Here is a 24,931-nt window from a genome sequence, read left to right on the forward strand (position 1 = left end):
GGTGGAGAAATGAAGATGAAACGCTGACCATTGAACCGGAAAAAAGGCATTTACATATCCCGCCAGATTACCTTTAAGGGCAATGGTACCAAATACTAATGAAATGTATGTAAACTTTTGACTTTGCTGTAAATAATAAAAATGTCTTGAAACATTCTCTCTCTCATTATTCTGGCATTTGGCAAATATTAAAATATTTATGGTAATCTTAATTGACCTAAAACGGGAAAGGTTTATTCTGATTTCATGTCAGGTATTGAGAAAAATATGCATATGTGTCTTTTTATATAGTGTATGTAAACTTCTAGTTTCAACTGTACATACATTTTATTAATTTATAAACGGTCATGCAGCGATGTCCTTGCTGTGCAGTGAAAAGGCAGTGGCCCATATAAAGTTCAAAATAAAGTCTTGTTTATTTTATCGCATAACCACAAACCGGAAAAAATAAGCAAACAAGTCCTTCGGCATGCAGCCGGGAAAATAAAGTTAGTCCACAATCCGTTGCCGTGATCGTAAACACCGTGTACGTTGGGGTGTCCGGCTTTTTAGGCTCTGACTAGCCCGTGTTGCTCCACACGGAAAGAGCTCCTCATAAGCCTCCTGCTAGGTCTGACTCCCAGACCAATACTGACACACCCAAACTCACTTGCAGGGTTTTTTTTTCTTTCCTCCAGATTCTATGGCCATGGGCCACTATAAGATCTGGGCTGGAGGAAACGGACCGGCCCCACTACCTTCCTGCAGTCCATTTAAAAAATAAAAGCCCATACCGGGTTTTCCTGAATAATTTCTGGATCAAATAACTTGACCCAGTTCACACTCACTTTAAAGGTACCGTCACACTCAGCGACGCTGCAGCAATATAGACAACGAGCCGATCGCTGCAGCGTCGCTGTTTAGGTCGCTGTAGAGACGTCAAACACAGCAGCTCCAGAACGATGCAGGAGCGATCCTGTGACGTAACGGCGACTCACTTATCGTTGTAGCTGGTTGTTAGCTCCATGTAAAACATTGCTGGCATCGTTTCTTTTGCTGTCAAACACGACGATACACGCCGACCTGACGACCAAATAAAGTTCTGGACTTCGAGCTCCGACCAGCGATATCACAGCGGGATCCAGATCGCTGCTGCGTGTCAAACACAACGAGATCGCTATGCAGGACGCTGCAACGTCACGGATCGTTGTCGTTGTAAAGTTGCTGAGTGTGAAGGTACCTTTATTCTTCCCTGTATCTCACAGGCAACCTGCTGTGAGCACAGGGCACTCCAGTGGATCTAATATGCTTCTAAGCACATCCTGGGGGATACATAGCGACCCTCGCATATGACACCGGTCACTGCCTCACAAAACATAAAAGTAATCTAAAAAGACAGGGCAAAGATCTCCAAAAAGGGAGGGGAAAAACACAGCATAAATATGTAAAAAAGACCAGTGGAGATATAACGCCAATGGTAAATACTATACAGTGTGCAATAACCAACGAAAAGAGCAGTAACCTACACAGAGGTTTAGGCTAGACGCACATGTTGCGGATTTGACTGTGGAATTTTCTGTGCAGACTCTGCATTTCTTGGCAGAAAACGCAGGTCAGAATCTGCGTTTTTTTTGTGCATTTATTTGCAGATTTGCTGCAGATTTCTTCCTTTTTTTTAACCCCCTGTGGATTTCTATTATGGAATGGGTGCAAAAAAGTAGCAGATCATTGATTTATATTGTACTGTAAATCACTTGCGGATCTGCAGCGTTTCTGCGCAGAAAAAAACCCTGCTGCTGATCCGCAGGATATCTGCAACGTGTGCACATACCCTCATAATAGGAAAAGATCCTGAGGCACGCTAAAGACAGGTTAATAAATGGAAGAAGGTAAATGTACACAAGGAATTTCTATCCTCTATCACAGGCTACCAAGGAGAGAAGCAGAGTGAAGAGCATGACATAACAGAGGTGCCATTGCCTGTTCTGGACACTTAGTGGTCATACATATGAGGGCTTCCCAATGAAGCTACTGCACACATACCAAACTTGGTAAACATAGCAAGGTTGTATTACCTGAAGTTAGAATGCGTGAGGAGACTGTTGGATAAGTGGTGTTCCCCTCACACCTAACAGGCGCCGTTTCGTCTCTCGCTTCTTCCGGGGGGGTGTCAGGTGCCTCGGGAACTTTCTCTATTATACACATGTCGATTATTGCACATTGTATAGTACATTCCATTGGCTTTATATCTTGATATCCCCACTGGTCTTTTTTTACACAATTTATAAAATAGTATGTTTTTATATTAGTTCTTGTTGAAATCTCTTCTTATCTAATGAGTAAGGCAATATGCAATGTCCCACGTGTTGTTTATGGACAGAAAAGTAATAGCCCAATACTGGATTTCGTATTACCGTACTATTATCGTATTGGTTATTACATTTGAAAAAGGTATTTATCAGAAATGGAATCGCATTACTAAGTTTCAAAAATTTCGACCTCATAGATTGGCAGATCGGGTCTGGCATCAAGAGAACTACAGCGGTAATGCTTGGGTGTCTTCTGATCGCTAGAAATAGATGCTTATGTACTGGTCTTAAGAGCTATGGCAGGCTCTCCATGTTAAGTGTAGCTAGTTTTGCGTATAGTATGAACCAACAATTGGAAGATTATTCTTCAGTGTAAAAGTTTCTGTTTCTGTATTGTGATATTTACTACTGTACTTGACCTACTGTGGTGTACTCTATTGATGGGAAGGGTTTGGGGTATGTGACACTGTAATGTTGTTACTTTTGAAAACCTTTAATAAAAAAAAATCTGATTTAAAAAAAAAAATGCGAGCAAGGCCTGGATGCCATTGTTAAATATAATTATACAGGTTAAGGGCACTAGATTCTGAGCTGAGACTTTGATCCAAGGAACTAGTCTGATTGCTGTATGTGGAGTTGGGAAGGATTTTTCCCATAATATGGGGTAATTCGCATTTGCCTCATGGGGTTTTTGCCTTCCCACATTAGGCTATAGGTTGAACTCCAAGGACTTAAGTCTACCTTCAACCTTAAAAACTATGTTTGTACATGTCCCCTCTGCTTTGTAAAGTGCTATAAAACATATTGGCATTAAAGAAATACAAATTATTATTATTAAAATGAAACAGTTGACATATGCTGGGAGTTTCCTTGACCCATATTGCATATGCAGAGTGAAAGCAATTACACTGAAAGTCTCCTGATTATTTCGCTGTTTTACTGGACTTCCACTGAATAATACTCTTTAGGAGTCCTACCCCTGTCAAGTCCTCTTAAAGTGAGAATTAGTATCTGACTGGACAAACAAGAGGCCATCCGTATGCTAAACTACATAGAATTTGATTGGTTAGTGCACTCCTTGCAGTTTCAGTTTTTACACTGATTCAATTCCAAATGAAAGTTACTTGAAAATAGCAAAAGGAACACAAAACATGAAAATAGTTCCACAAGGTAAAATATCTTAAACCAATAGTGCAACAAATATTGGGGTGTAAAGACTTTAACAAAGAAATGTGAAGGAGAGAATGGCTAATGAAATCAATTATTAACCTTACATAAGCTAGTTGAGATGTGGCATGGCAAGATGGCGTCTGCATCCTGGAACAACGCCCTGGAAAGAATCCTTGGAATGTGAAGTAGATAACACTGAAGAATATATATGGAAGACCTAACATGGACCAATCACAGACATGATAGTTGCTCAGAAGTTGTTCGATGCCCCTCTTTTTGCCTGTTACATTTGTCTGTACTAATAAAAAACAGTTGTGTGGCAGCTTTTGCTGAGAGAGGAGCACATATCTGACTTCCGTGACCGATGTAATTCCTCTATGCACGCTCTTGGCTCATATTTCTCAGGTCAGGGACCGGCAATCACCGAGATCTCACTTTAAGAGTTCACCCCCACACAAACACTTTACCATCATGTAATTTTAATAGGAAAATGGCCGTTTGTAGTGAGTCCATGGAAAGGCAAAATATCTGCAAAGTGGAATAATCTGCAATGTAGATTTCAGAAGACATTGCCATATTTGCTCCTGGAGCTCTTCAAGATGCACTCTCATTGTAGCCAAATCGATGGGAAGGAATTGTCACATATTTCAGTTAAATAATGCTTGGTTCTGGGTCATCCATAAAAGTCCACCAAAAAATGCAGATTCTATGGTCAATGCCTTTGTGAACTGTATGTCTGGTAATTGTATAAAGAACACAAGTTATTATGTTGTGAAAAACCATGAAAGTAAAGGAGCTAACTGCACAAGACTGGAGTGACAAGCCAGGAGATAAGTGTGCAAACGGTATACATATCCTATACACACAAGTTTCAGGATATTACAGATCACGAAGGGAGAATATAACTGCCCAGCTAGGGTCGTCACCGCAGCCGGGGAAATAGTCTGATAAAGAGTATCATGCTGATAAAGGTGCAGCAGACAAAGATGAGCATGAGCCATAAGAGCCAGTTGACCGATTTCTTTGCATGCTGCTCCAGACGGTCTGATTCAGTCTTCAGCTTCTCAAAGTTCTGGTCTGCCAGTTTCAAAGATTGGGTAAGTGTCTAGATGAATAGAGAGATACATGAAAGCAGTGTAAAAAACATTCCCATCTCAAAGTATGTGTCCAGGTTTACGCAAATGCAATATTTGTTGCCTTCAACAAGCATTTTACCTGGTTGTCCTGTTTGATGACATTCTGTGCTGCTAAGGTGTTATTCTTAAGATTCTGAGTAAGACGTAACATCTCCTCGGCCAACTTCTCCTGCATGTTGTGGTGATGCTGTAGCACTGCATCAAGCTCTGCCGAGGACTGTTTGTCATCTGAAATTGAACCCCTGCAAGAAGTAAACAATTCGTTACCTATTGCTGCCAGACTTGTAACAAGCCTTTTTCTTTAATCATTGCTTTACTATCGCATTCCAGTGGATATATTTTTATTAAATTATTACTTTAGTTAAGCAGCCATGGTTTCTGCACATGGCTGTACAGTTACGTCTGATGGATGGAGTTGTGCCTGTGCTATGTGCAGCATGAGCCAGCTGCTCTACACATAAAAGGTCTCACTGTGTCCTCAACCTGGGCATATTGGTGATCCCAGCACTTCAACCCCTCAAATGCCACTGTCAATAGTGACAGTGGCACCTGTTTAGTCTGTCAAAGAGATCGCTCTCTGTCAGCCCATTGGCTCCCCTACAACATGATCGCGGGCTGCTATGGTAACCTAAGGCCTGACAATAACCTCCACGTCTGCCATATCCTTCAGTTTATCAGATGATATCACTCCCATCAGAAGTGGGGTCTCATAAGCTGTCAGTGAAACACTGACCAGTTAGATAATGCCCTGTACAACACACACTGCATGTATTATCAATGCAATCAGAGGATCAAGACCCCTAATAGGACTCAAATATGGTGAAAAGAAAATAATGTTAAGTGTTATGAAAAACATAAAAAATGAACAAAACTACAGTTTTAATAATAAAAAGTCATTTGATAAAAACAACCCCAGGCAAAAAACAACACATTTGGTATCAGTGTTCGTAACAACCCATACTATAAACAATATTATTTTTCATTCCATACAGTGAATATTGTAAAAAAAAAAAAAAACAACTTTTTTTTTATTTTTATTATTTTATTTTGTTTGACTCCCAAAGTGATCAAGAAGTCACATGTACCCCAAAATGGCATCAATGAAAACTACAACTTGTCATTCAAAAAATAAGCCCTTATACCGCTCCATTGGCGGAATATTGTGAAACCTATGTCTCTAAGAATTTGGCTTCCAAAAATCAAGTGATTTCTTTTTTCAAAAAACATAATAATAGTACAAAAGTAATACATACACCTTTATAAATCTCTACTGCCATATTTATACTGATCACAAAAACATTTATTTATGGAGCACAGTTAATCATAAAAAATTTAAAATGCAAAAAAAAAAAAAAGTGGAAGATTTGTTTTATTTATATTCAAATTTGGCATTTATCACTTTTAGAACAGATTATAAAATTGAAATTATGCTTCCCCCGCACCTCCAGTCCAAAGATGCAATGAATGCACCAATATAGATCAGGAAGCAATAGTGAATAAACCACATTAGTCACAGTAAATATTGTAGCGATCATACATCCCCCATATTATAATCACTGCAGTACTTACCCAAAATCCCACCTAAATTTATTAACAGAGTAAGAATAATTTGAAGTCACCATTAATCATATGCCAAATCACCATTCCCACTACCTCCCACCAGTTATGGGCACAGACAGTAACCATGATGCCATGCACTAATCATCGTTCACATGCTCTTATAGAGGAATTACACTGCATAATTATCATTTCCCGTTAATTAGACATTGCTATATTTTCAAGGATATCCTGTTTTTAATGGTTCTTTTTTATATCTGGATTATTTAATATTATTATTATTATTATTATTATTATTAATTTTTATTTATATAGCGCCAACATATTCTGCAGCACTTTACAATTAAGCGGGGACATGTACAAACAATAAATTCGGTAAGAGTTAAGACAATTTAAACAGTGACATTAGGGGTGAGGTCCCTGCTCGCAAGCTTACAATCTACAAGGAAATGGGGGGACACAATATGTGAAAAGTCATTGTTATTTCAGGTCTGGCAATTATAATAAATAGGAATTTTCATACAAAGCTGCATGATCCGGTCATCAGCCCGTGTGTTTAAGTGCAATAGTCAAGTATCAAGTGCAGTTATGTGTATGGAGGGTGTGGAGACAGATGAATAGTAGGGTGCAGATTCAGAGTAATATTTGGAAGGAGGGAACAGGGCAAAGTTAGTTTACTGAGTAGTTGATGTGGTAGGCTTGTTTGAAGAGATGGGTTTTCAAAGCGGGCTTGAATAGGTCGGTGCTAGGTATCAGTCAGATCATCTGGGGAAGTGCGTTCCAGAGAGCTGGCGCAGCATGAGAGAAGTTTTGGAGATGGAGGTGTGAGGTTCGGATTACAGGGGATGTTAGTCTTAGGTCATTTGTAGAACGGAGGGCACGTGTAGGGCGATAGACAGAGATGCGAGAGGAGATATAAGGTGGTGCAGGACTGTGGAGAGCTTTGTGGGTGAGAGAGATGAGTTTATACTGGACCCTGTAGCGAATGGGTAGCCAGTGTAATGGCTGGCACAAGATGGAGGCATCGGTGAAGCGGCTGGACAGAAATATGACTGGCTGCAGAATTCAAGATGGATTGGAGAGGAGAGAGTTTGGTAAGAGGGAGACTGATCAGAAGAGAGTTGCAGTAGTCCAAACGGGAATGAATGAGAGCGACAGTAAGAGTCTTAGCAGTTTCAACGGTGAGAAAAGGTCGGATTCTGGAGATGTTTTTAAGATGCAGGTGACAAGAGCGAGTGAGTGATCGGATATAGGGAGTGAAGGAAAGTTCGGTGTTGATTATGACCCCAAGACAGCGGGCATGCTGCTTGGGAGTTATGGTTCAACCCTCCAGGGTAATTTCAATGTTTGGTAGAGTGAGGTTAGTAGAAGGGAGAAACACAAGAAGTTCCCTTTTGGAGAGATTAAGTTTCAGGTAGAGGGAGGACATGATGTTAGAGACAGCAGACAGAAAATCCTTGGTATTTTGAATTAGGGTAGGGGTGATGTCGGGGGAAGAAGTGTATAATTGGGTATCATCAGCATAGAGATGATACTGGAACCCAAATCTGCTGATTGTTTGTCCAATAGGGGCCGTGTAAAAAGAGAAGAGGAGGGGGCCTAAGACTGAGCCTTGCGGAACCCCGATAGTAAGGAGACGAGGAGAGGAAGAGGAGCCTGCAAAAGATACAGTGAATGAGCGGTCAGAGAGGCAGGAGGAGAACCAGGAGAGGGCTGTCCCCTTGAGGCCTATAGAGCGGAGCATAGTGAGGAGAAGCTGGTGATCCACAGTGTCAAATGCGGTAGAGAGATCCAGGAGAATAAGCAGAGAACAATGACCTTTGGATTTAGCTGTTATTAGGTCATTAGAGACTTTAGTAAGGGCAGTTTCAGTGGAGTGTAAAGAGCGGAAACAAGATTGTAAGGGGTCAAGAAGAGAGTTATCTGAGAGATAGTGGATTAGATGGGAGTGGACCAAGCGTTCCAGAAGTTTAGAGATGAAGGAAAGGTTAGAGACAGGTCTGTAGTTAGCAGTGCAGTTCTGGTCCAGGGTTGGCTTTTTAAGTAAAGGGGTAATGATGGCATGTTTAAATGAGGAGGGAAAGATACCTGAAGAAAGAGAGAGGTTAAATATTCTAGTCAGGTGAGTGGTGACCACTGGTGAGAGAGACTGCAGGATATGTGAAGGAATGGACTCACTGTTGCAGGTTGTGGGCCGAGCAAAAGCGAGGAACTTGGAAACTTCTTCTTCTGAAACAGGCTCAAAGATGTCTAGTGAGCTTGAGGTGCAGCAGAGAAGGGGATCCAGGCACTGAGGAGATTGCGCTGAGATATTCTGATGGATGTGGTTGATTTTTTTCTGAGAAATAAGTAGCCAGATCCTCACCGCTGAGGTTGGTGATGGGGGCCTGTACTTTAGGTTTCAGGAGAGAGTTTAAGGTTTCAAAAAGTCGTTTTGGGTTGTTGGATAGTGAGGTGATGAGGGTGGTCAAGTAGGATTGTTTGGCCAGATAAAGGGCAGAGTTATAGGTTTTGAGCATGAACTTATAGTGGATGAAGTCTTCTGCTAAGAGAAATTTTCTCCACTGCCACTCTGCACACCTTGAGCAATGCTGAAGAAAGCGTATTTGCATAGTGTGCCAGGGCTGCCGTTGTCTGTGTCGGGTCTTACTGCGTGTAGAAGGTATTGCTTCATCTAGGGCAATGTTCCCCAACAGGTCATGTTTTCAGGATTTCCTTAGTACTGCACAGGTGACTGAATGCTTGCCTGGCCAGGTGATGCAATTATCACCTGTGCAATACAAAGGAGATCCTGAAACCATGACCTGTTGGTGGCTCTCGAGGACCGGAGTTGGGGAACACTGATCTAGGGTATTCTTCAGTGTATTATTGAAGTGTGACAATGCTAAGTCTGGACAGGAGAGGGAGGAGATAGGGGCTAGAGATGTGTGGAGATTGTCCACAAGCTGCTGGGTATTAATGGTACGTGTATTCCGGTAAGTGTGGTAAGTGGGGGTGTGCCGGGTGAGGAGACAATTCTTGACAGAGAAGGAAAGAAGGTTGTGGTCCGAGAGCGAGAGAGGGGAGTTAGTAAAGTTATGCAGCGAGCCAGGACAGGAGAAAACCAGGTCCAGAGTATTTCCGTCCTCATGCGTAGGAGAATTAGTAAACTGTGAGAGGCCGAATGAAGAAGTTAGAGAAAGAAGATGAGAGGCAGATTGGGAGAGGGGATCATTGATGGGGATGTTAAAGTCTCCCATGATGAGGGCGGGAATGTCACAGGATAGAAAGCGAGTAAGCCAGGTGGCAAAGTGGTCTAGAAACTGGCAGGAGGAGCCCGGATTCAATAAATGGTAATGCTTTTATCTATTAGTAGGAAATTAATTCCTTCAGGGTTTTTTCAAGTTTTTATTGGTACATGTGACTATCATTTGTTTTTTGTTCCATTTTTACTCCTCCCATCAGTCCGAGGCAGTTTTTAATTAAATTGGATCCTACCTACCCTGTAAACTGTTAAAGGGGTTGTCCGGTCCAAACTGATGAGTCTGCAGTCACTTTTTGACTGCAGACTTATGAATCCCACCAGCACACGCACTGTGGAGATTCGCAGGTTTCACACCCAGAATCGGAGGGTATGTATGAGTTATACATACTCCCGGCCAGTAGGTGAAGCCTCGCTCTTCATACAGTTGCCAATCCAAGTGTATGGAGTCAGGCTGCGCACACTGGCCGGGAGTATGTATAACTCATACATACACTCTGATCCTAGGTGTGAAACCGGCAAATCTCCGCAGCACACAGTGCGTGTGCTGGTGGGATTCATAAGTCTGCAGTCACACAGAGTGACTTCAGGCTTATAAGTTTGGACCGGACAACCCCTTTAAGGTTTTGTCCCAGGAGAGACATATCTGATAGAAATAATAGGGTTTCATCAGAGAAAGTTTTGCCTTGACGTTGCTCGTGAGCACTCAGACTGGCCAATCACGGTCAATAGTCTTAATGTCATGGCTGATTGGTGCATAATTGTCTAAACTTTATTAAAATGCACTCGATCCTCCACATTTTTTATATTACAGCAAAACATGCATCTACCTTTCCAACCTTTAAAGGGGTACTGCAGGGAGATAAAAAAAATATACTGTTCCTGCACTCGCACTATAAAGATGAGATGCCTAATGCACTTTAATTATCTTTATAACTCTTGTAATTCAGTGTGACACAGGGCTGTGGAATCGGTGTCCATTTGGTGGAGTCGGTATAAAATGGACCAATTACGACTTCTAAAATATATAATACATTCGGTTCAGTAGTACAATGCAGGATGTGCTGTACACTTTTTCATAATTTGGGAAAGTTCTGAAATGTCCTATAAATGTCTGTTCTGTTCCTGATCTAAGGATCTCAGCTTTTAGGTGAGATGAATCTGTGCTGCACTTTATGTACAGGCTCAGTAGTGAGGCAGGGTTGTGGGGTCGGAGTCATTGAAATTGTGGAGTTGGAGGTTTCTCTACCGACTCCAAAGCCATGGTATAACAGCAGCTGCTCTTCACTGCTCCTAAATGCCCATCCCATGATATCGGTCTCTATTGAGGCATGCTCCAATCTAGTAGCAGTCATGTAAACATGAATATACAAATGCATGCTGTGATCCTCTGCTGTAAAATCCAGGATGGTGCATAATGTATCCTGCCATGTGTCATACAGGAAGCAGAGACAGAGCACTGCATTGGTTTATTCAGTAGTGCAACGGTCAAGCCCCCTCCCCTATATTAACTTGGTAGTGTCCTGAGCTCTTAAAGGGAACCTGTCACCTGAATTTGGCGGGACCGGTTTTCGGTCATATGGGCGGAGTTTTCGGGTGTTTGATTCACCCTTTCCTTACCCGCTGGCTGCATGCTGGCCGCAATATTGGATTGAAGTTCATTCTCTGTCCTCCACAGTACACGCCTGCGCAAGGCAAGATTGCATGTGCTGAGCGTCATATCCACAGGTTATCTTTTCAAAATAGACATACGAGTTCTCCTAGCATTGCTGCAGAGGTTAAAGGCGTGGGGGTCAGCCTGTCAGTGCTTAGACCATAAACAGCACACAAATTAGTCAGCATGGCTGTTGTTCCAGAAGGAAGCCTCTTCTAAATATTATGCGCAAAAAAACCCACAAACAGTTTGCTGAAGCCAAGCAGACTAAAGACAAGGATTATTAGAATCATGTACTGTGGTTTGATGAGACCAAGATAAATTTATTTGGTTCAGATGGTGTCAAGCGTGTGATGGTTACCAGGTGAGGAGTACAAAGACAAGTGTATCTTGCTTGAAAACCCATGACTCAAATAACTAAACAGGCCCCAAATATATCAAAAAGACTTAAAAAACACCCATCAACTATTTACAACAGCTTTAGTTAAAGGGAACCTGTCACCTGAATTTGGCGGGACTGGTTTTGGGTCATATGGGTGGAGTTTTCGGGTGTTTGATTCACCCTTTCCTTACCCGCTGGCTGCATGCTGGCTGCAATATTGGATTGAAGTTCATTCTCTGTCCTCCATAGTACACGCCTGCACAAGGCAAGATTACCCTGCGCTGGCGTTTACCACGGAGGACAGAGAATGAACTTCAATCCAAATATTGCAGCCAGCATGCAGCCAGCAGGTAAGGAAAGGGTGAATCAAACACCCGAAAACCCCGCCCCTATGACCCAAAACCAGTCCCGCCAAATTCAGGTGACAGGTTCCCTTTAATAAATGTGTAAAAGGGGGAGGAGCTTTATCAAGCACGGGTAGGTCACATACATGGATAGGAATTCTGGTCTTAGCTTGGGCCTGCCTCGCCTCAGAGGTTGGAACCCTAGAAAGCGATATGGCACCCCCACTCAACACCGTCTTGCTTTCAATGACCCTGTTATACCCTACAGAAAAGTAGCACCACCGTGAACAATCAAATAAAAAGGCATTTGTTACCTACAATTGACCTAAATAAAATTCAAATTTAAGACAATACATTCAGGGAGATAATCTTATCAAAAATTATAAGTATATCACATGTTTTATTAGCCAAACAAATAGTAAATACATCAGATACGCCTTATTATCCGAACAGTTAGTATTGTGAGCACTATTTAAGATAACCAGACTAGTTAAGGTCTGGATTTTGATCCTGTATTATTCTTAGGGGACATATAAATGTATATTGCACTTGCCCAATGGCCTTAAACAATTCCACAATATAGATATGTCCCAAGACCCAAAGCTCATAGCTGACAGTCCATAAAAGACATGTAAATGATGCCTATAAAAGATACTTACCGTTCGTATTCTGATGTACATCCCCAATGAACTTCCATCCTTTTGTATCAGGGGTTCATCGTAAGAGAACGCCCCTGTGACTTCAAAATGGCGTCTGGCCCTCATTCTTCCCATACTGACCATTATTACTCTATCGTCCGCTGGAAAGTAAATGCTGCTAAAGGTGGCCTACCCAGTTATTAGGTTTAGGAGGCAATTTTTTTTTTTTTTTTTTTTTACACAGGGCCCTGTAGGTTTGGATTTCTTTTTCCCTTAATAATAAATACCTTCATTTAAAAACTGCATTTTGTTGTTACTTGTGTTATTTTTGTCTAATATTTAAATTTGTTTGATGGTCTGAAACATTTAAGTGTGACAAACATGCAAAATATCGTAGTTACTTACCGATAACGGTATTTCTCTGATCCCATGACGGCACTACCGAGAGAGAGAGGGATCCGCCCTCAGGGACAGGAAACCCACAGGTTAAAAAGGCGGGACCTCTCCTCCACCTTAGTTGGTTTACAGAGCCTTGCAGGGAATTTCTGCTGTAACTTAATTGGTTATTTTTACACAACAAAATATAACTATATAACTTATATAAGCTCCTTTATATATATATACATATTTTTTAGTTTTTTTTTTTTTTTATGCACACCTTGTGACTTAAATTATTAGTAGTGTGGACACCCATACGTGAAGGGAGGGAATATACAGGTGCCGTCATGGGATCAGAGAAATACCGTTATCGGTAAGTAACTACGATATTCTCTTACCCCATGACGGCACTAACGAGAGAATTTCAAAGAATGAAAGTTTAGGGTGGGACTACTGCCTCAAGAACTCTCCTACCAAAAGTTAAGTCTGAGGGAGAAGATAGATTAAGCTGATAGTGCTTGAAGAATGTAGAGGGGGAAGACCAAGTGGCTGCTCTACATATTTGATCTATTGATGCTCCATCACGTTCAGCCCAAGAGGTTGCCACCGACCTGGTTGAATGAGCCTTAATTGTGTCCGGAGCTTGTTCTCCGGAAGAGGTATATGACATCTTGATGGCATCTCTTACCCACCTTGCCAACGTGGCTTTCGATGCCTTGTGACCCTTATTTGGTCCCTGAAAGCAGACAAACAGAGCCCTCCCTTTCCTACACTCCCTTGTGGCTGATAGATAGTGTGTTAGACATCTCTTTACATCTAGTGTGTGTAGAGCCTCCTCTTTTTTGTTTTTTGGATCGGGGCAAAAAGATGGTAACGCTATCTCTTGAGATCTGTGGAATTTTGACGCCACTTTGGGAAGGTAAGAAGGGTCAGTTTTAAGGATTACTCTGTCATCTAATATTTGGGTTAGAGGTGGGTAGGCTGATAAGGCCTGCAGATCACTAATCCTGCGAGCTGAGGTTAGGGCCACCAATAAACAGGTTTTCCAAGATATTATTTTCAGTGAAGCCTGAGATAAAGGTTCGAACGGCGCCTTAGTTAGTGCTGAGAGGACTAAGTTCAGATCCCAGGGAGGAGCGGTGAGATGTATAACTGGTCTGGACCTAGTAGATGCTCTAATAAATCTTTTTACCCAGTGATTCCCTGCCAAATCCTGGTTATAAAGGGCACCCAATGCTGCAATCTGAACTTTCAGGGTGTTTGTTGCCAGGCCTTTCTCTAATCCTTTTTGCAGGAATTCTAGGATTTCCTGAATTGGCATCTGATTCGATAGGACAACCCCTGACGTGGAGAGGAACTTTTTCCAGACTTTCCCGTATGCTCTGGTGGTTATTGGTTTTCTACTGGCCAGCAGGGTAGAGATTAAATTTGAAGAAAACCCCCTTTTTGTTAACAGTTCCCTTTCAAAAGCCAGGCTGTCATATGCAAACTTTTTATTTGTGGGTGATTCACTGGCCCTTAATGCAGAAGGTCTGGGATCTCCGGGAGTACCCAAGGATCTGCTATAGACATTAGGCGTAACCATGGGAACCATACTCTTTTCGGCCAGAACGGAGCTATCAATATCACATTGGCTCTGTCCTCCCTGATCTTCTTCAAGACTAAGGGAATTAGAGCTATCGGAGGGAACACATAAGCTAGATGGAACTTCCATGGAATTAACAACGCGTCTATAGCTACTGGACTCCCCCGAGGATCTATCGAGCAGAAGGCCTCCGTTTTCAGATTTTGATTGTTTGCAAATAGATCTATGTCCGGGGCCCCCCAAAGATCCACTATGCGTTTGAATATTTTTGTATTTAACTCCCATTCCCCCTGTTTTAATTGGGTTCTGCTTAGAAAATCTGCAGTTTGATTTTCTGACCCTTTTATGTGAAGGGCTGTCAGGGAGGACAAGTTGGCTTCTGCTTGTGACATGATGAAATTTGTTACTTTCATTAGGGATTGAGACCTTGTCCCTCCCTGGTGATTTAAATATGCTACTACCACCCTGTTGTCCGTCAGTACTCTCACGTGGTGGGAACGGAGGGATGCTAAAAAATGATTGATGGCGTACTGAACTGCTAAAAGCTCTTTCATGTTCGAAGTAAGGTCTTTTTCTTGCCCTGACCAACAACCTTGGGCAATTTGCCTGTTTAGGTGGGCCCCCCACCCCCAAGGACTTGCGTCTGTGGTCAGGATTATCGAGACCGGCCACACCCATGGAACCCCCCTCCTGAGATTGGACGGATTTGTCCACCAGGCTAAGGAAGTTTTTGTCCGAGAGGATATTTTTAATTGCGTCTCTAAATTTCCTCCTGCGTGGGATACCGCCTCTAGTATTTCCCACTGGAGATCTCTCGAGTGGCTCTGAGCCCACTGGACCGCTGGGATACAGGATGTCATTGACCCCAGTATAGACATGGCTTTCCTTAGAGTGATCAGAGGAGAGACGCTCAACTGATTCACTAGATGTATCATATTGGATACTTTCTCTTCCGGCAGACGACACTCTTGCTTTGTTGAGTCTATTACTATCCCTAAGTACAGCTGTACTTGAGACGGGATAAGCCTGGACTTTTCCAGGTTCAAAAACCATCCTAGATTCGATAGGGCTACCATCACTCTGTTTAGTTGCTGGCTGCAATGTAATCACTAGGAGGTCGTCCAGATAAGGCACAATCAATATGTTTTGTTCCCTTATATGGGCCATTACTTCCGCCATTAATTTTGTAAATACCCTTGGGGCAATGGCTAGACCAAACGGAAGAGCCCTGTATTGGTAATGTTTTAGTCTCCCTTGTATCAATACTGCCACTCTGAGGTATTTTCGGAACTCCGGATGGATTGGCACATGATAATACGCGTCTTTTAAGTCTATAACAGTCATGAAACAAGACGGGATAAGGGATCTGACACATGATTTTATTGTTTCCATTTTGAATTTTTCTATCACCAGGTATTTGTTTAGTTGTTTCAAATTTATTATCACCCTGAAAGTTCCGTCCGGCTTCGTTCGAAGAAAAAGCGGAGAATAAAATCCCCTCGTCTCTTCCTGTCGCGGAACTTCCTGTATGACTTTCTTTTCCAGAAGACTGAGAACTTCCCTCTGGATACTCAGTTGCTCGATCTCCGACTTTCTTTGTGGTGTAACCACAAACTGACTATGTGGCATTGTGTGAAAAGCTAGTTTTAGGCCCGTCTTTATGATGTTTAAAGTCCAGGCACTTCCAGAAATTTTTTCCCAGGTTTGAAGAAAGTGGGTCAGTCTCCCTCCTACCTGGGGCGCACCCTCATTGCGGCTGTTTTTTATTATCCGGTTTGTTAAACATAAAACCTCCTTTTTTGAATTTTCTGTCTTCACACCCCTCCTTTTGTTTTTTTGGGGGGCGTCTTTGTGTGAACCTCCTCCCTCGAAAGGGCCGCCTGTAAGACTGATTTGGGAATCCTGGAAAGGCTTTCTTTTTATCCACTGCTTTTTCGAGGACATCGTCTAGGGTGGGACCGAACAAATATTCACCTTCACACGGTATGGAACACAACTTGGCTTTAGTTTGCAGGTCCCCCGGCCAGCACTTCAGCCATAGTGCTCTCCTAGCCGCATTTGAGAAAGAAGCAGATCTTGCCGTCAGCCTAACTGAGTCTATTGAAGCATCTGCTAGATACGCAGCAGCACCTCTCATTGCTGACACGGAGTCCAGTATAGACTCTCTCGGGGTTTTATTTTTTAATTGAGTTTCTAAATGATCCAGCCAGACCATCAGAGCTCTCGCTGTACAAGTAGCAGCTATACCGGGTTTTAGCCCCCTGCTGGCGGCCTCCCAGGACCCCTTTAGAAAGACATCGGCCTTTTTATCCATAGGATCCTTGAGGGTCCCCATATCCTCAAAAGGCAGAGCGAATTTTTTGGATGCTTTCGCAATGGCGACGTCTAACTTTGGCGCCTTTCCCCATGATGCGCAGGCTGGGCCGTCAAATGGGTATTTCCTTTTGGGTGTTAACAGTACTTTTTTGTCTGGCCTTTTCCACTCCTTTTTTATAAGGGCTTGAATTTTTTCGTTTAATGGGAACACTCTGTACTTCTTTTGTTCCAGGCCACTAAACATAAGATCTTGTACAGATTTTTTGGAACGAGTGTCTGCCAGACCCATTGTCGCCCTAACCATTTTTACCAGCGCATCCGTTTCATCTATTGGGAAACAGTTGCGACCGCTTTCTGAAGATGTGGAGGAGGATGCTGAAGCTGTAGAGCTATCTGAATCCTCACTCGTGCCATCTCCCTCGCTGGAGCTGTAATCTGGAGTTTTTTCTTTACGTTTTCTTTTACGGTTTTTCACGCTTTTTAGTGCGTCTGCCACTTGGGTTTTAATTAAGTCTTTTAATTCAGATGTGAAACTCGGCGTCTCCTCATTAATGGTGTTCCTAATACATGACGCACAGAGTTTTTTAACCCATGAATCTGGCAAATCTGCTGAACAAAGTGGGCACACTTTATGTTTACTTTTCCCTTGGCATTTCTTTCCCTAGGAAACAATAAACCCCTATTAGAATATACACTTTCACGGAGGTCACTTACCCTCCTAATGTGAGGAAGATACCGGTTGTGGCTTTGAGGATGCCTCCTCCACTTGAACCACCGTCTCCCTCCTGGATCCACCAGAGCCTCTGCTGCGCTGGGATCCTGAGCTGCTGCGCTGCGTAGGTTTCCGTGACGAATGGCGCTCCTTCGGATTCTTTGTCACAGGGGCCTGTGAAATTTCTTCCACCGACTGCTCTATTCCACTCATGGTGGTAATCACTGAGCAGCGGTATGCCCCTTTCCTTCCGGATATATACTGACAGAGCGGCGCCAGGTAACTTCCGGTTTACCCAGAGGTGCCCTGCGCCGCCCCGGAAGTGACCCCCGCGCCTGTGCAGTAAGACGCTGAACCTCGCGCGCGCTCACTAGTTACCGGCTCACAGGAGGGACGGAGCTTACGCAGCCGCTGCTGCTCCCTGCGATCTGCCGCTTGTCGGTGACCGGCGTCACCACCCCTTGTGCGCCTCATGGACCGGCGGAGGAAACCTCCAGGTAGCCGCCGCTACCTATTACCGATCAACTCCTTGAAAAGGGAAGAGGCAGACTGTCTTCTCCTCTTCACTGCCTCCCCTCCGCGCATATGCACGAGGCCCGCCGACCCCGGAACGCGCCTTCAGGGAGGAATCCACCTGAGACCGTGGCAGGGCCCCCCGCTGCCTGAACTCGGCCCGATGGTCCCTGGACTCCTGGATGGTGAGCTGTGGGATCCCCGTCGGGGACAGGAAACCGAACTGAGGTGGAGGAGAGGTCCCGCCTTTTTAACCTGTGGGTTTCCTGTCCCTGAGGGCGGATCCCTCTCTCTCTCGTTAGTGCCGTCATGGGGTAAGAGAAAACTAGGAAATCAGGAAGGGGGCAAACACTTTTTCACAGAATTGTATGTTCCCTCCATTCGGAAACTGGGCAGAAAGGCTGTATTCCAACATGATAACCCCAAACACACCTCCAAGACGACCATGCTAAAAGAATCTTGCTAAAGAAAGAGTAAAGTTGCTGAACTGGCCAAGCATGTCTCCAAGCTTGAACCCTATTGTGAGGCATCCTCAAACAGAAGGTGGAGGAGCGCAAGGTCTCGAACATCCACCAGCTCCATGATGTAGCCATGGAGGAGTGGAAGAAGATTCCAGTGGCAACCTGTGAAGCTCTAGTGACCTCAATGCCCAAGAGAGTTAAGGCAGTGCTTTAAAATAATGGTGGCCACACAAAGTATTGACACTTTGGGGCACAATTTGGCCAGTCACTTAGGAGTGTACTCACTTTTGTTGCAGTTTAGACCTTAATGGCTGTGTGTTGAGTTACTTAGAGGACACACCAAATTTACACCATTATACAAGCTGTACATTGAGATTGTATGAAAGTGTCATGTCTTCAGTAGTCATGAGCGAATATACTCGAGCATGCTCAGGTGTCATCAAATATTTTTTAGTGCTCAGTTTTAGTTTTTAGCGCCACAGCTGAATGATTTACATCTGTTAGCCAGCATAAGTACATGTGGGAGTTGCCTGGTTGCAAGGGAATCTCCACATGTACTTATGCTGGCTAAAAGATGTATTCAGCTGCGGCGCTAAAAACTAAAACTCCGAGCACTAAAAAATACTTGGAGGACACCCGAGCATGCTCGAGAAATATCGAGTATATTTGCTCATCACTAGTCTTCAGTGCTGTCCTATAAAAAAATGTGAGTGTTCTCATTTTTGTGATATACTTTATGCGTATCTTTATACAAGCTTGCTTTTTTTTTTTAATCTCCAAATAGCTGTATAAGCAACAGATAGTAATCATTGAACAAAAACCCGTTAAAAACGCAATTCCCAAATGCGCGTATTGTCAGCTGTGTTTTTCACGCCATGAGATGCAGAAATTTCTGCATCCAAATACTCAACGTGTGCACATACTCTTGACTCATTAACCCCCAAGGGTGGTTTGCACGTTATGGACCGGGCCAATTTTTACAATTCTGACCACTGTCCCTTTATGAGGTTATAACTCTGGAACGCTTGCATGGATCCTGGTGATTCTGACACTGTTTTCTCGTGACATATTGTACTTCATGTTAGTGGTAAAATTTCCTTGACACTACTTGCGTTTATTTGTGAAAAAAACGGAAATTTGGCAAAAATGTTGAAAATTTTGCAATTTTCCTACTCTGAATTTTCATGCCCTTAAATCACAGAGATATGTCACACAAAATACTTAATAAGTAACATTTCCCACATGTCTAATTTACATCAGCACAATTTTGGGACCACATTTTTTGTTTGGGAGTTATAAGGGTTAAAAGTTGACCAGCAATTTCTCATTTTTACAACACCATTTTTTTTTAGGGACCACATCAGATTTGAAGTCACTTTGAGGGGTCTATATGATAGAAAATCCCCTAGTGTGACACCATTCTAAAAACTGCACCCCTCAAGGTGCTCAAAATCACATTCAAGAAGTTTATTAACCCTTCAGGTGTTTCACAGGAATTTTTGGAATGCTTAAAAAAAAAAAAATGAACATTTAACTTTTTTCACAAAAAATTTACTTCAGATCCAATTTGCTTTATTTTATCAAGGGTAACAGGACAAAATGGACCCCAAAAGTTGTCCAATTTGTCCTGAGTACGCAGATACCCCATACGTGGGGGTAAACCACTGTTTGGGCGCATGGCAGAGCTCGGAAGGGAAGGAGCGCCGTTTAACTTTTCAATGCAAAATTGACTGGAATTGAGATAGGAAGCCATGTTGCGTTTGGAGAGCCCCTGATGTGCCTAGACAGTAGAAACCCCCCACAAGTGGCACCATATTGGAAACTAGACCCCCAAGGAACTTATCTAGATGTGCTGTGAGAACTTTGAACCCCCAAGTGTTTCACTATAGTTTATAACGCAGAGACGTGAAAATAAAAAAATCTTTTTTCCCCACAAAAATGATATTTTAGCCCCCAAATTTTTATTTTCCCAAGGGTAACAAGAGAAATTGGACCCCAAAAGTTGTTGTCCAATTTGTCCTGAGTACACTGATACCCCATATGTTGGGGTAAACCCCTGTTTGGGCGTACGGGAGAGCTCAGAAGGGAAGGAGCACGGTTTTACTTTTTCAACGCAGGATTGGCTGGAATTGAGATTGGACGCCAAGTCGCATTTGGATAGCCTCTGATGTGCTAAACAGTGGAAACCCCCCAATTCTAACTCCAACCATAACCCCAATACACCCCTAACCCTAATCCCAACACACCCCTAACCCTAACCCTAACCCCAACACACCCCTAACCCTAATCTCAACTCTAACTCCAACACACCCCTAACCCTAATCTCAACCGTAAATGTAATCCAAACCCTAACCCTAACGGGAAAATAGAAAAATACTTTTTTCATTTTATTATTTTTCCCTAAGGCGGTGATAAAGGGGGGTTTGATTTACTATTTATAGCGGCTTTTTATAGCGGGTTTTTATGTTTGGCAGCTGTCACACACTAAAAGATGCTTTTTATTGCAAAAAATAGTTTTTGCATTATCACATTTTGAGAGCTATGATTTTTCCATATTTTGGTGCACAGAGTGACGTTATTATTGGTACCATTTTTGGGCACATGACATTTTTGATCACTTTTTATTCCAATTTTGGTTAGGCAGAATGAACAAAAAACGACCAATTCATGAATTTCTTTTTCTTTTGGGAGGGGGAGGCTTATCTTCAAGGTTTTGCAATTATTTCTCAAGTAATAAGAGTTTACTTAACGCTATTAACGCTATTGCCGTTACTTACTTCCTTTTTCTTGGATATACTTCCACCGAACCTAGCAAATATAAAAGATGCTTGAAATTACTTTAAATAAATTGCAGAATGTAATAACTATTCATAGATGATGACCATATTTCTAAATTGAAATATTACACTTACAATCAATTGCAATTGCAGCCTGAGAGGTTTACTTTTTACCATATGGGCTATAACCTTGAAATTCAATACCCTCATCCTGGCACCTTAACCTAGATCAAGAGGACCAGTGCCAAATTTGTACAGAGGATTCTGTAGAGAAGTTATGGTCACATATATCAGTGTACATAAAAATGTAATATACTTATGCATAATATCAGCTGTAAACAGATCGCCCATACAGTGCTGATACAGAAGATGTTTAGCTCAGATATTTAATACATGGCAATGTGATTTAGGATTTACTGTATTTTTCGGACTATAAGACGCATCCTGAAAAATAAGCAGGGTTAGGTTAGAAAAAAAATAGCCCAAGCTCTGAACATCTCAGGGATCACTGTTCAATGCATTGTCCAAGGAAGGAGTATTGCTAAGCTAACTTACCATGAAATGGCCGTCCACCTAATCTGACATCCCAAGAAAGGGGAGCACTAATTAGAGAAACAGCCAAGAGGCCCATGGTCATTCTGTAGAGGCTGCAGAGACCCATAAGCTCATGTGGGAGAATGTGTCCACAGGACATCTATTACTGCAAAACACTACGTGTGTGGAAAACTAATACTGCACATCACCCTGAAAACAACATTCCCACCGTCAAATATGGTGATGGTAGTAGCGTCATGCCGTGGGGATGCTTTTCTTCAGCAGGGAAAGGGAAGATGGTCAGGGTTGATGGGAAGATGGATGAAGCTAAATACAGGGCAATCCTGTAGGAAAACCTGCCAGAGGCTGCAAAAGACTTGAGGCTGTAGTGTAGGTTCACCTTCCAGTCACAGTTCAGACCCAAATCCCATTGAGAATCTGTGGCAAGACTTGAAGCTGTTCACAAACGTTCTCCATCTAATTAGCGAGCTAGAGCTAGTTTCAAACAAGATGGGGCAAAAATTTCAGCTTCTAGGAGTGCAAAGCTGGTAGAGACAGACCCCAAAAGACTTGCTGCAATAATTGCAGCAAAAGCTGGTCCTACAAAGTATTGACTAAGGGGGCTGAATAGAAATGCACGTTACTATTTTCAGATTTACATTTTTTAAAATATTTTCAGATTTATATTTTTAAAAAATTTAGAGAACCATGCATCAATTCCCTTACACTTCACAAAACTTACCACTTTGTGTTGGTATGTCACATAAAATCCCAATAATATACACTTAACCGCATTATTAAAACTTAACCTTTTCTCTATTTGCACTCTCACTGCCATCAGTCACAGGTGATTTTAAGTAGTTAGCTGGTCCATTCGTGCCCCATAAATTGTAGACTTTTTTGCTCAGGAGAGGTGACATATCAGGACAGGGATCCAACTTTAGAAGGACGCCTTGACATGGCAGTTGGGCTCACATATATCGGCAAATCTATGCACTGAGTACGTTCTTTTTTTACTGTATTTTTCATAATTTTGTAGATGAATATTTCATATATACATTATGTAGCGCTTTCCCCCCCCCCCATTTTCTATGGCAGTAATGAAGTTTCAATGTTCTCTAGAGTAATCATTCTTGGTAAATCATGGTGCAACCTTTATCGTCGTCAAGTTATATGCTTTTTTTGGTTGCCACCTGCTCAGACTAGCTTGGATGTGCTGGACCTCTCTCATATATATCTATAATATAATGCTGGGAGCGTCACTCTGTCCCACCACTTTATAGATGGCGCAAGCGCATGCGCAGACGCTTCCAGCGTTACATTATAGCCGCAGTGTCTGTTAAAGAAAAATGGAGCCGGAAAGCGCTGACTGCCCTGGTACTGATTTCGGCATCATGATATCGCCCCCTGATTCTGCCGCATGAATGTCCCCCTGCTCCCGCAATCGATGTCCTCCTGCTCCCGGAATTGGCGAGTGCGCAGTCCGCGATTTCCCGCACCATTTTCTTGAAGAGACACTGCAGCGTGTCTTCAAGAAAATGGCGCCGGAAAGCGCAGGCGCCGATTTTTGCATCACGATCCCGCCCTCTCATGACGTTGCAGCAATCAGCGCCTGCGCAGTCCACGCTTACCGGTGACGCAGCCCAGGAGATCACGGTATGTATAAGCACTGAACGCATACGGCGATCTCCGACGGAGAACCAGGGATGTGCCAGGAGGGTGAGTTTATGCTATATTCACCTGTCCCCATTCCACAGCTGCGCGCCGCTCTGTCTTCCGCGTCCAATGCCTGTGACGTTCAGGTCAGCGGGTGCAATGACGTGAATAGTGCGCGCCGCACTCTGCCTGAACAGTCACAGCCACAGGACACGGAAGACGGAGCGGTGCGCAGCGGTGGAACGGGGAAAGGTGAATATAGTAAGTGCCAGGGGCCTGAGCCAGCGGCGACTGGCACCTGACCCCCATAGCGCGCCGGTGTCCCGCCTGCTCAGGCCCCCGGCACTTGGCGCCCAGCGACAAGAGGCGAGACTGAGTATGTAATTTTTATTTTTTTTAAATCGCAGCAGCATACGGGGCATATTTTACTATGGAGCATCTTATGGGGCCATCAACCTTTATGGAGCAGTGTACGGGGCATATGCATGGGAGCAGCACATGACAGAATGGGGGAGCAGGATGAGAGCAGCACATGACAGGATGGGGACGCAGGATGAGAGCAGCACATGACAGAATGGGGGCGCAGGATGGGAGCAGCACATGACAGAATGGGGCGCAGGATGGGAGCAGCACATGACAGGATGGGGGCACAGGATGGGAGCAGCACATGACAGGATAGGGGCGTAGGATGAGAGCAGCATGCACATGACAGGATGGGGACGCAGGGTGGGAGCAGCACATAGGATGGGGGCGCAGGATGGGAGCAGCACATGACAGGATGGGGGCGCAGGCTGGGAGCAGCACATGACAGGATGGGGGCGTAGGATGAGAGCAGCACGCACATGACAGGATGGGGGCGTAGGATGAGAGCAGCATGCACATGACAGGATGGGGGAGCAGGATGGGAGCAGCACATGACAGGATGGGGGCGTAGGATGAGAGCAGCACGCACATGACAGGATGGGGGCGTAGGATGAGAGCAGCATGCACATGACAGGATGGGGGCGCAGGCTGGGAGCAGCACATGACAGGATGGGGGCGTAGGATGAGAGCAGCACGCACATGACAGGATGGGGGTGCAGGATGGGAGCAGCACATGACAGGATGTGGGCGCAGGCTGGGAGCAGCACATGACAGGATGGGGGCGTAGGATGAGAGCAGCACGCACATGACAGGATGGGGGTGCAGGATGGGAGCAGCACGCACATGACAGGATGGGGGCGCAGGATGGGAGCAGCACATGACAGGATGGGGCACAGGATGGGATCAGCACATGACAGGATGGGGGCGCAGTATGGGAGCAGCACATGACAGGATGGGGGCGCAGGATGGCAGCAGCACATGACCGGATCGGGGCGCAGGATGGGAGCAGCACATGACAGGATGGGGGTGCAGGATGGGAGCAGCACATGACAGGATGGGGGCGCAGGATGGGAGCAGCACATGACAGGATGGGGGCGCAGGATGGGAGCAGCACATGACAGGATGGGGGTGCAGCATGGGAGCAGCACATGACAGGATGGGGGCGCAGGATGGGAGCAGCACATGACAGGATGGGGGCGCAGGTTGGGAGCACATGACAGGATTGG

At 43.9% G+C, this 24,931-nt stretch overlaps 1 protein-coding gene across 2 annotated transcripts in view; it reads right to left on the reverse strand.

Moving 5' to 3' along the window:
- Nucleotides 1-392: 392 nt before the first annotated feature.
- Nucleotides 393-24,931, reverse strand: part of USE1 (unconventional SNARE in the ER 1) — an 88,860-nt gene continuing 64,321 nt past the window's right edge. For both annotated transcript variants that reach the window (XM_069739162.1, XM_069739170.1), the window contains exons 6-8: nucleotides 21,153-21,183; nucleotides 4,674-4,836; nucleotides 393-4,563 (exon numbers count right to left, since the gene is read on the reverse strand). In XM_069739162.1, the coding sequence (XP_069595263.1) occupies nucleotides 4,381-4,563; nucleotides 4,674-4,836; nucleotides 21,153-21,183 (377 nt within the window). In that variant the 3' untranslated portion in view covers nucleotides 393-4,380. The remainder of the gene's footprint in view (nucleotides 4,564-4,673; nucleotides 4,837-21,152; nucleotides 21,184-24,931) is intronic.

This window comes from Ranitomeya imitator, chromosome 1 (genome assembly GCF_032444005.1).
Source record: "Ranitomeya imitator isolate aRanImi1 chromosome 1, aRanImi1.pri, whole genome shotgun sequence".
Lineage (NCBI taxonomy): Eukaryota > Metazoa > Chordata > Amphibia > Anura > Dendrobatidae > Ranitomeya > Ranitomeya imitator.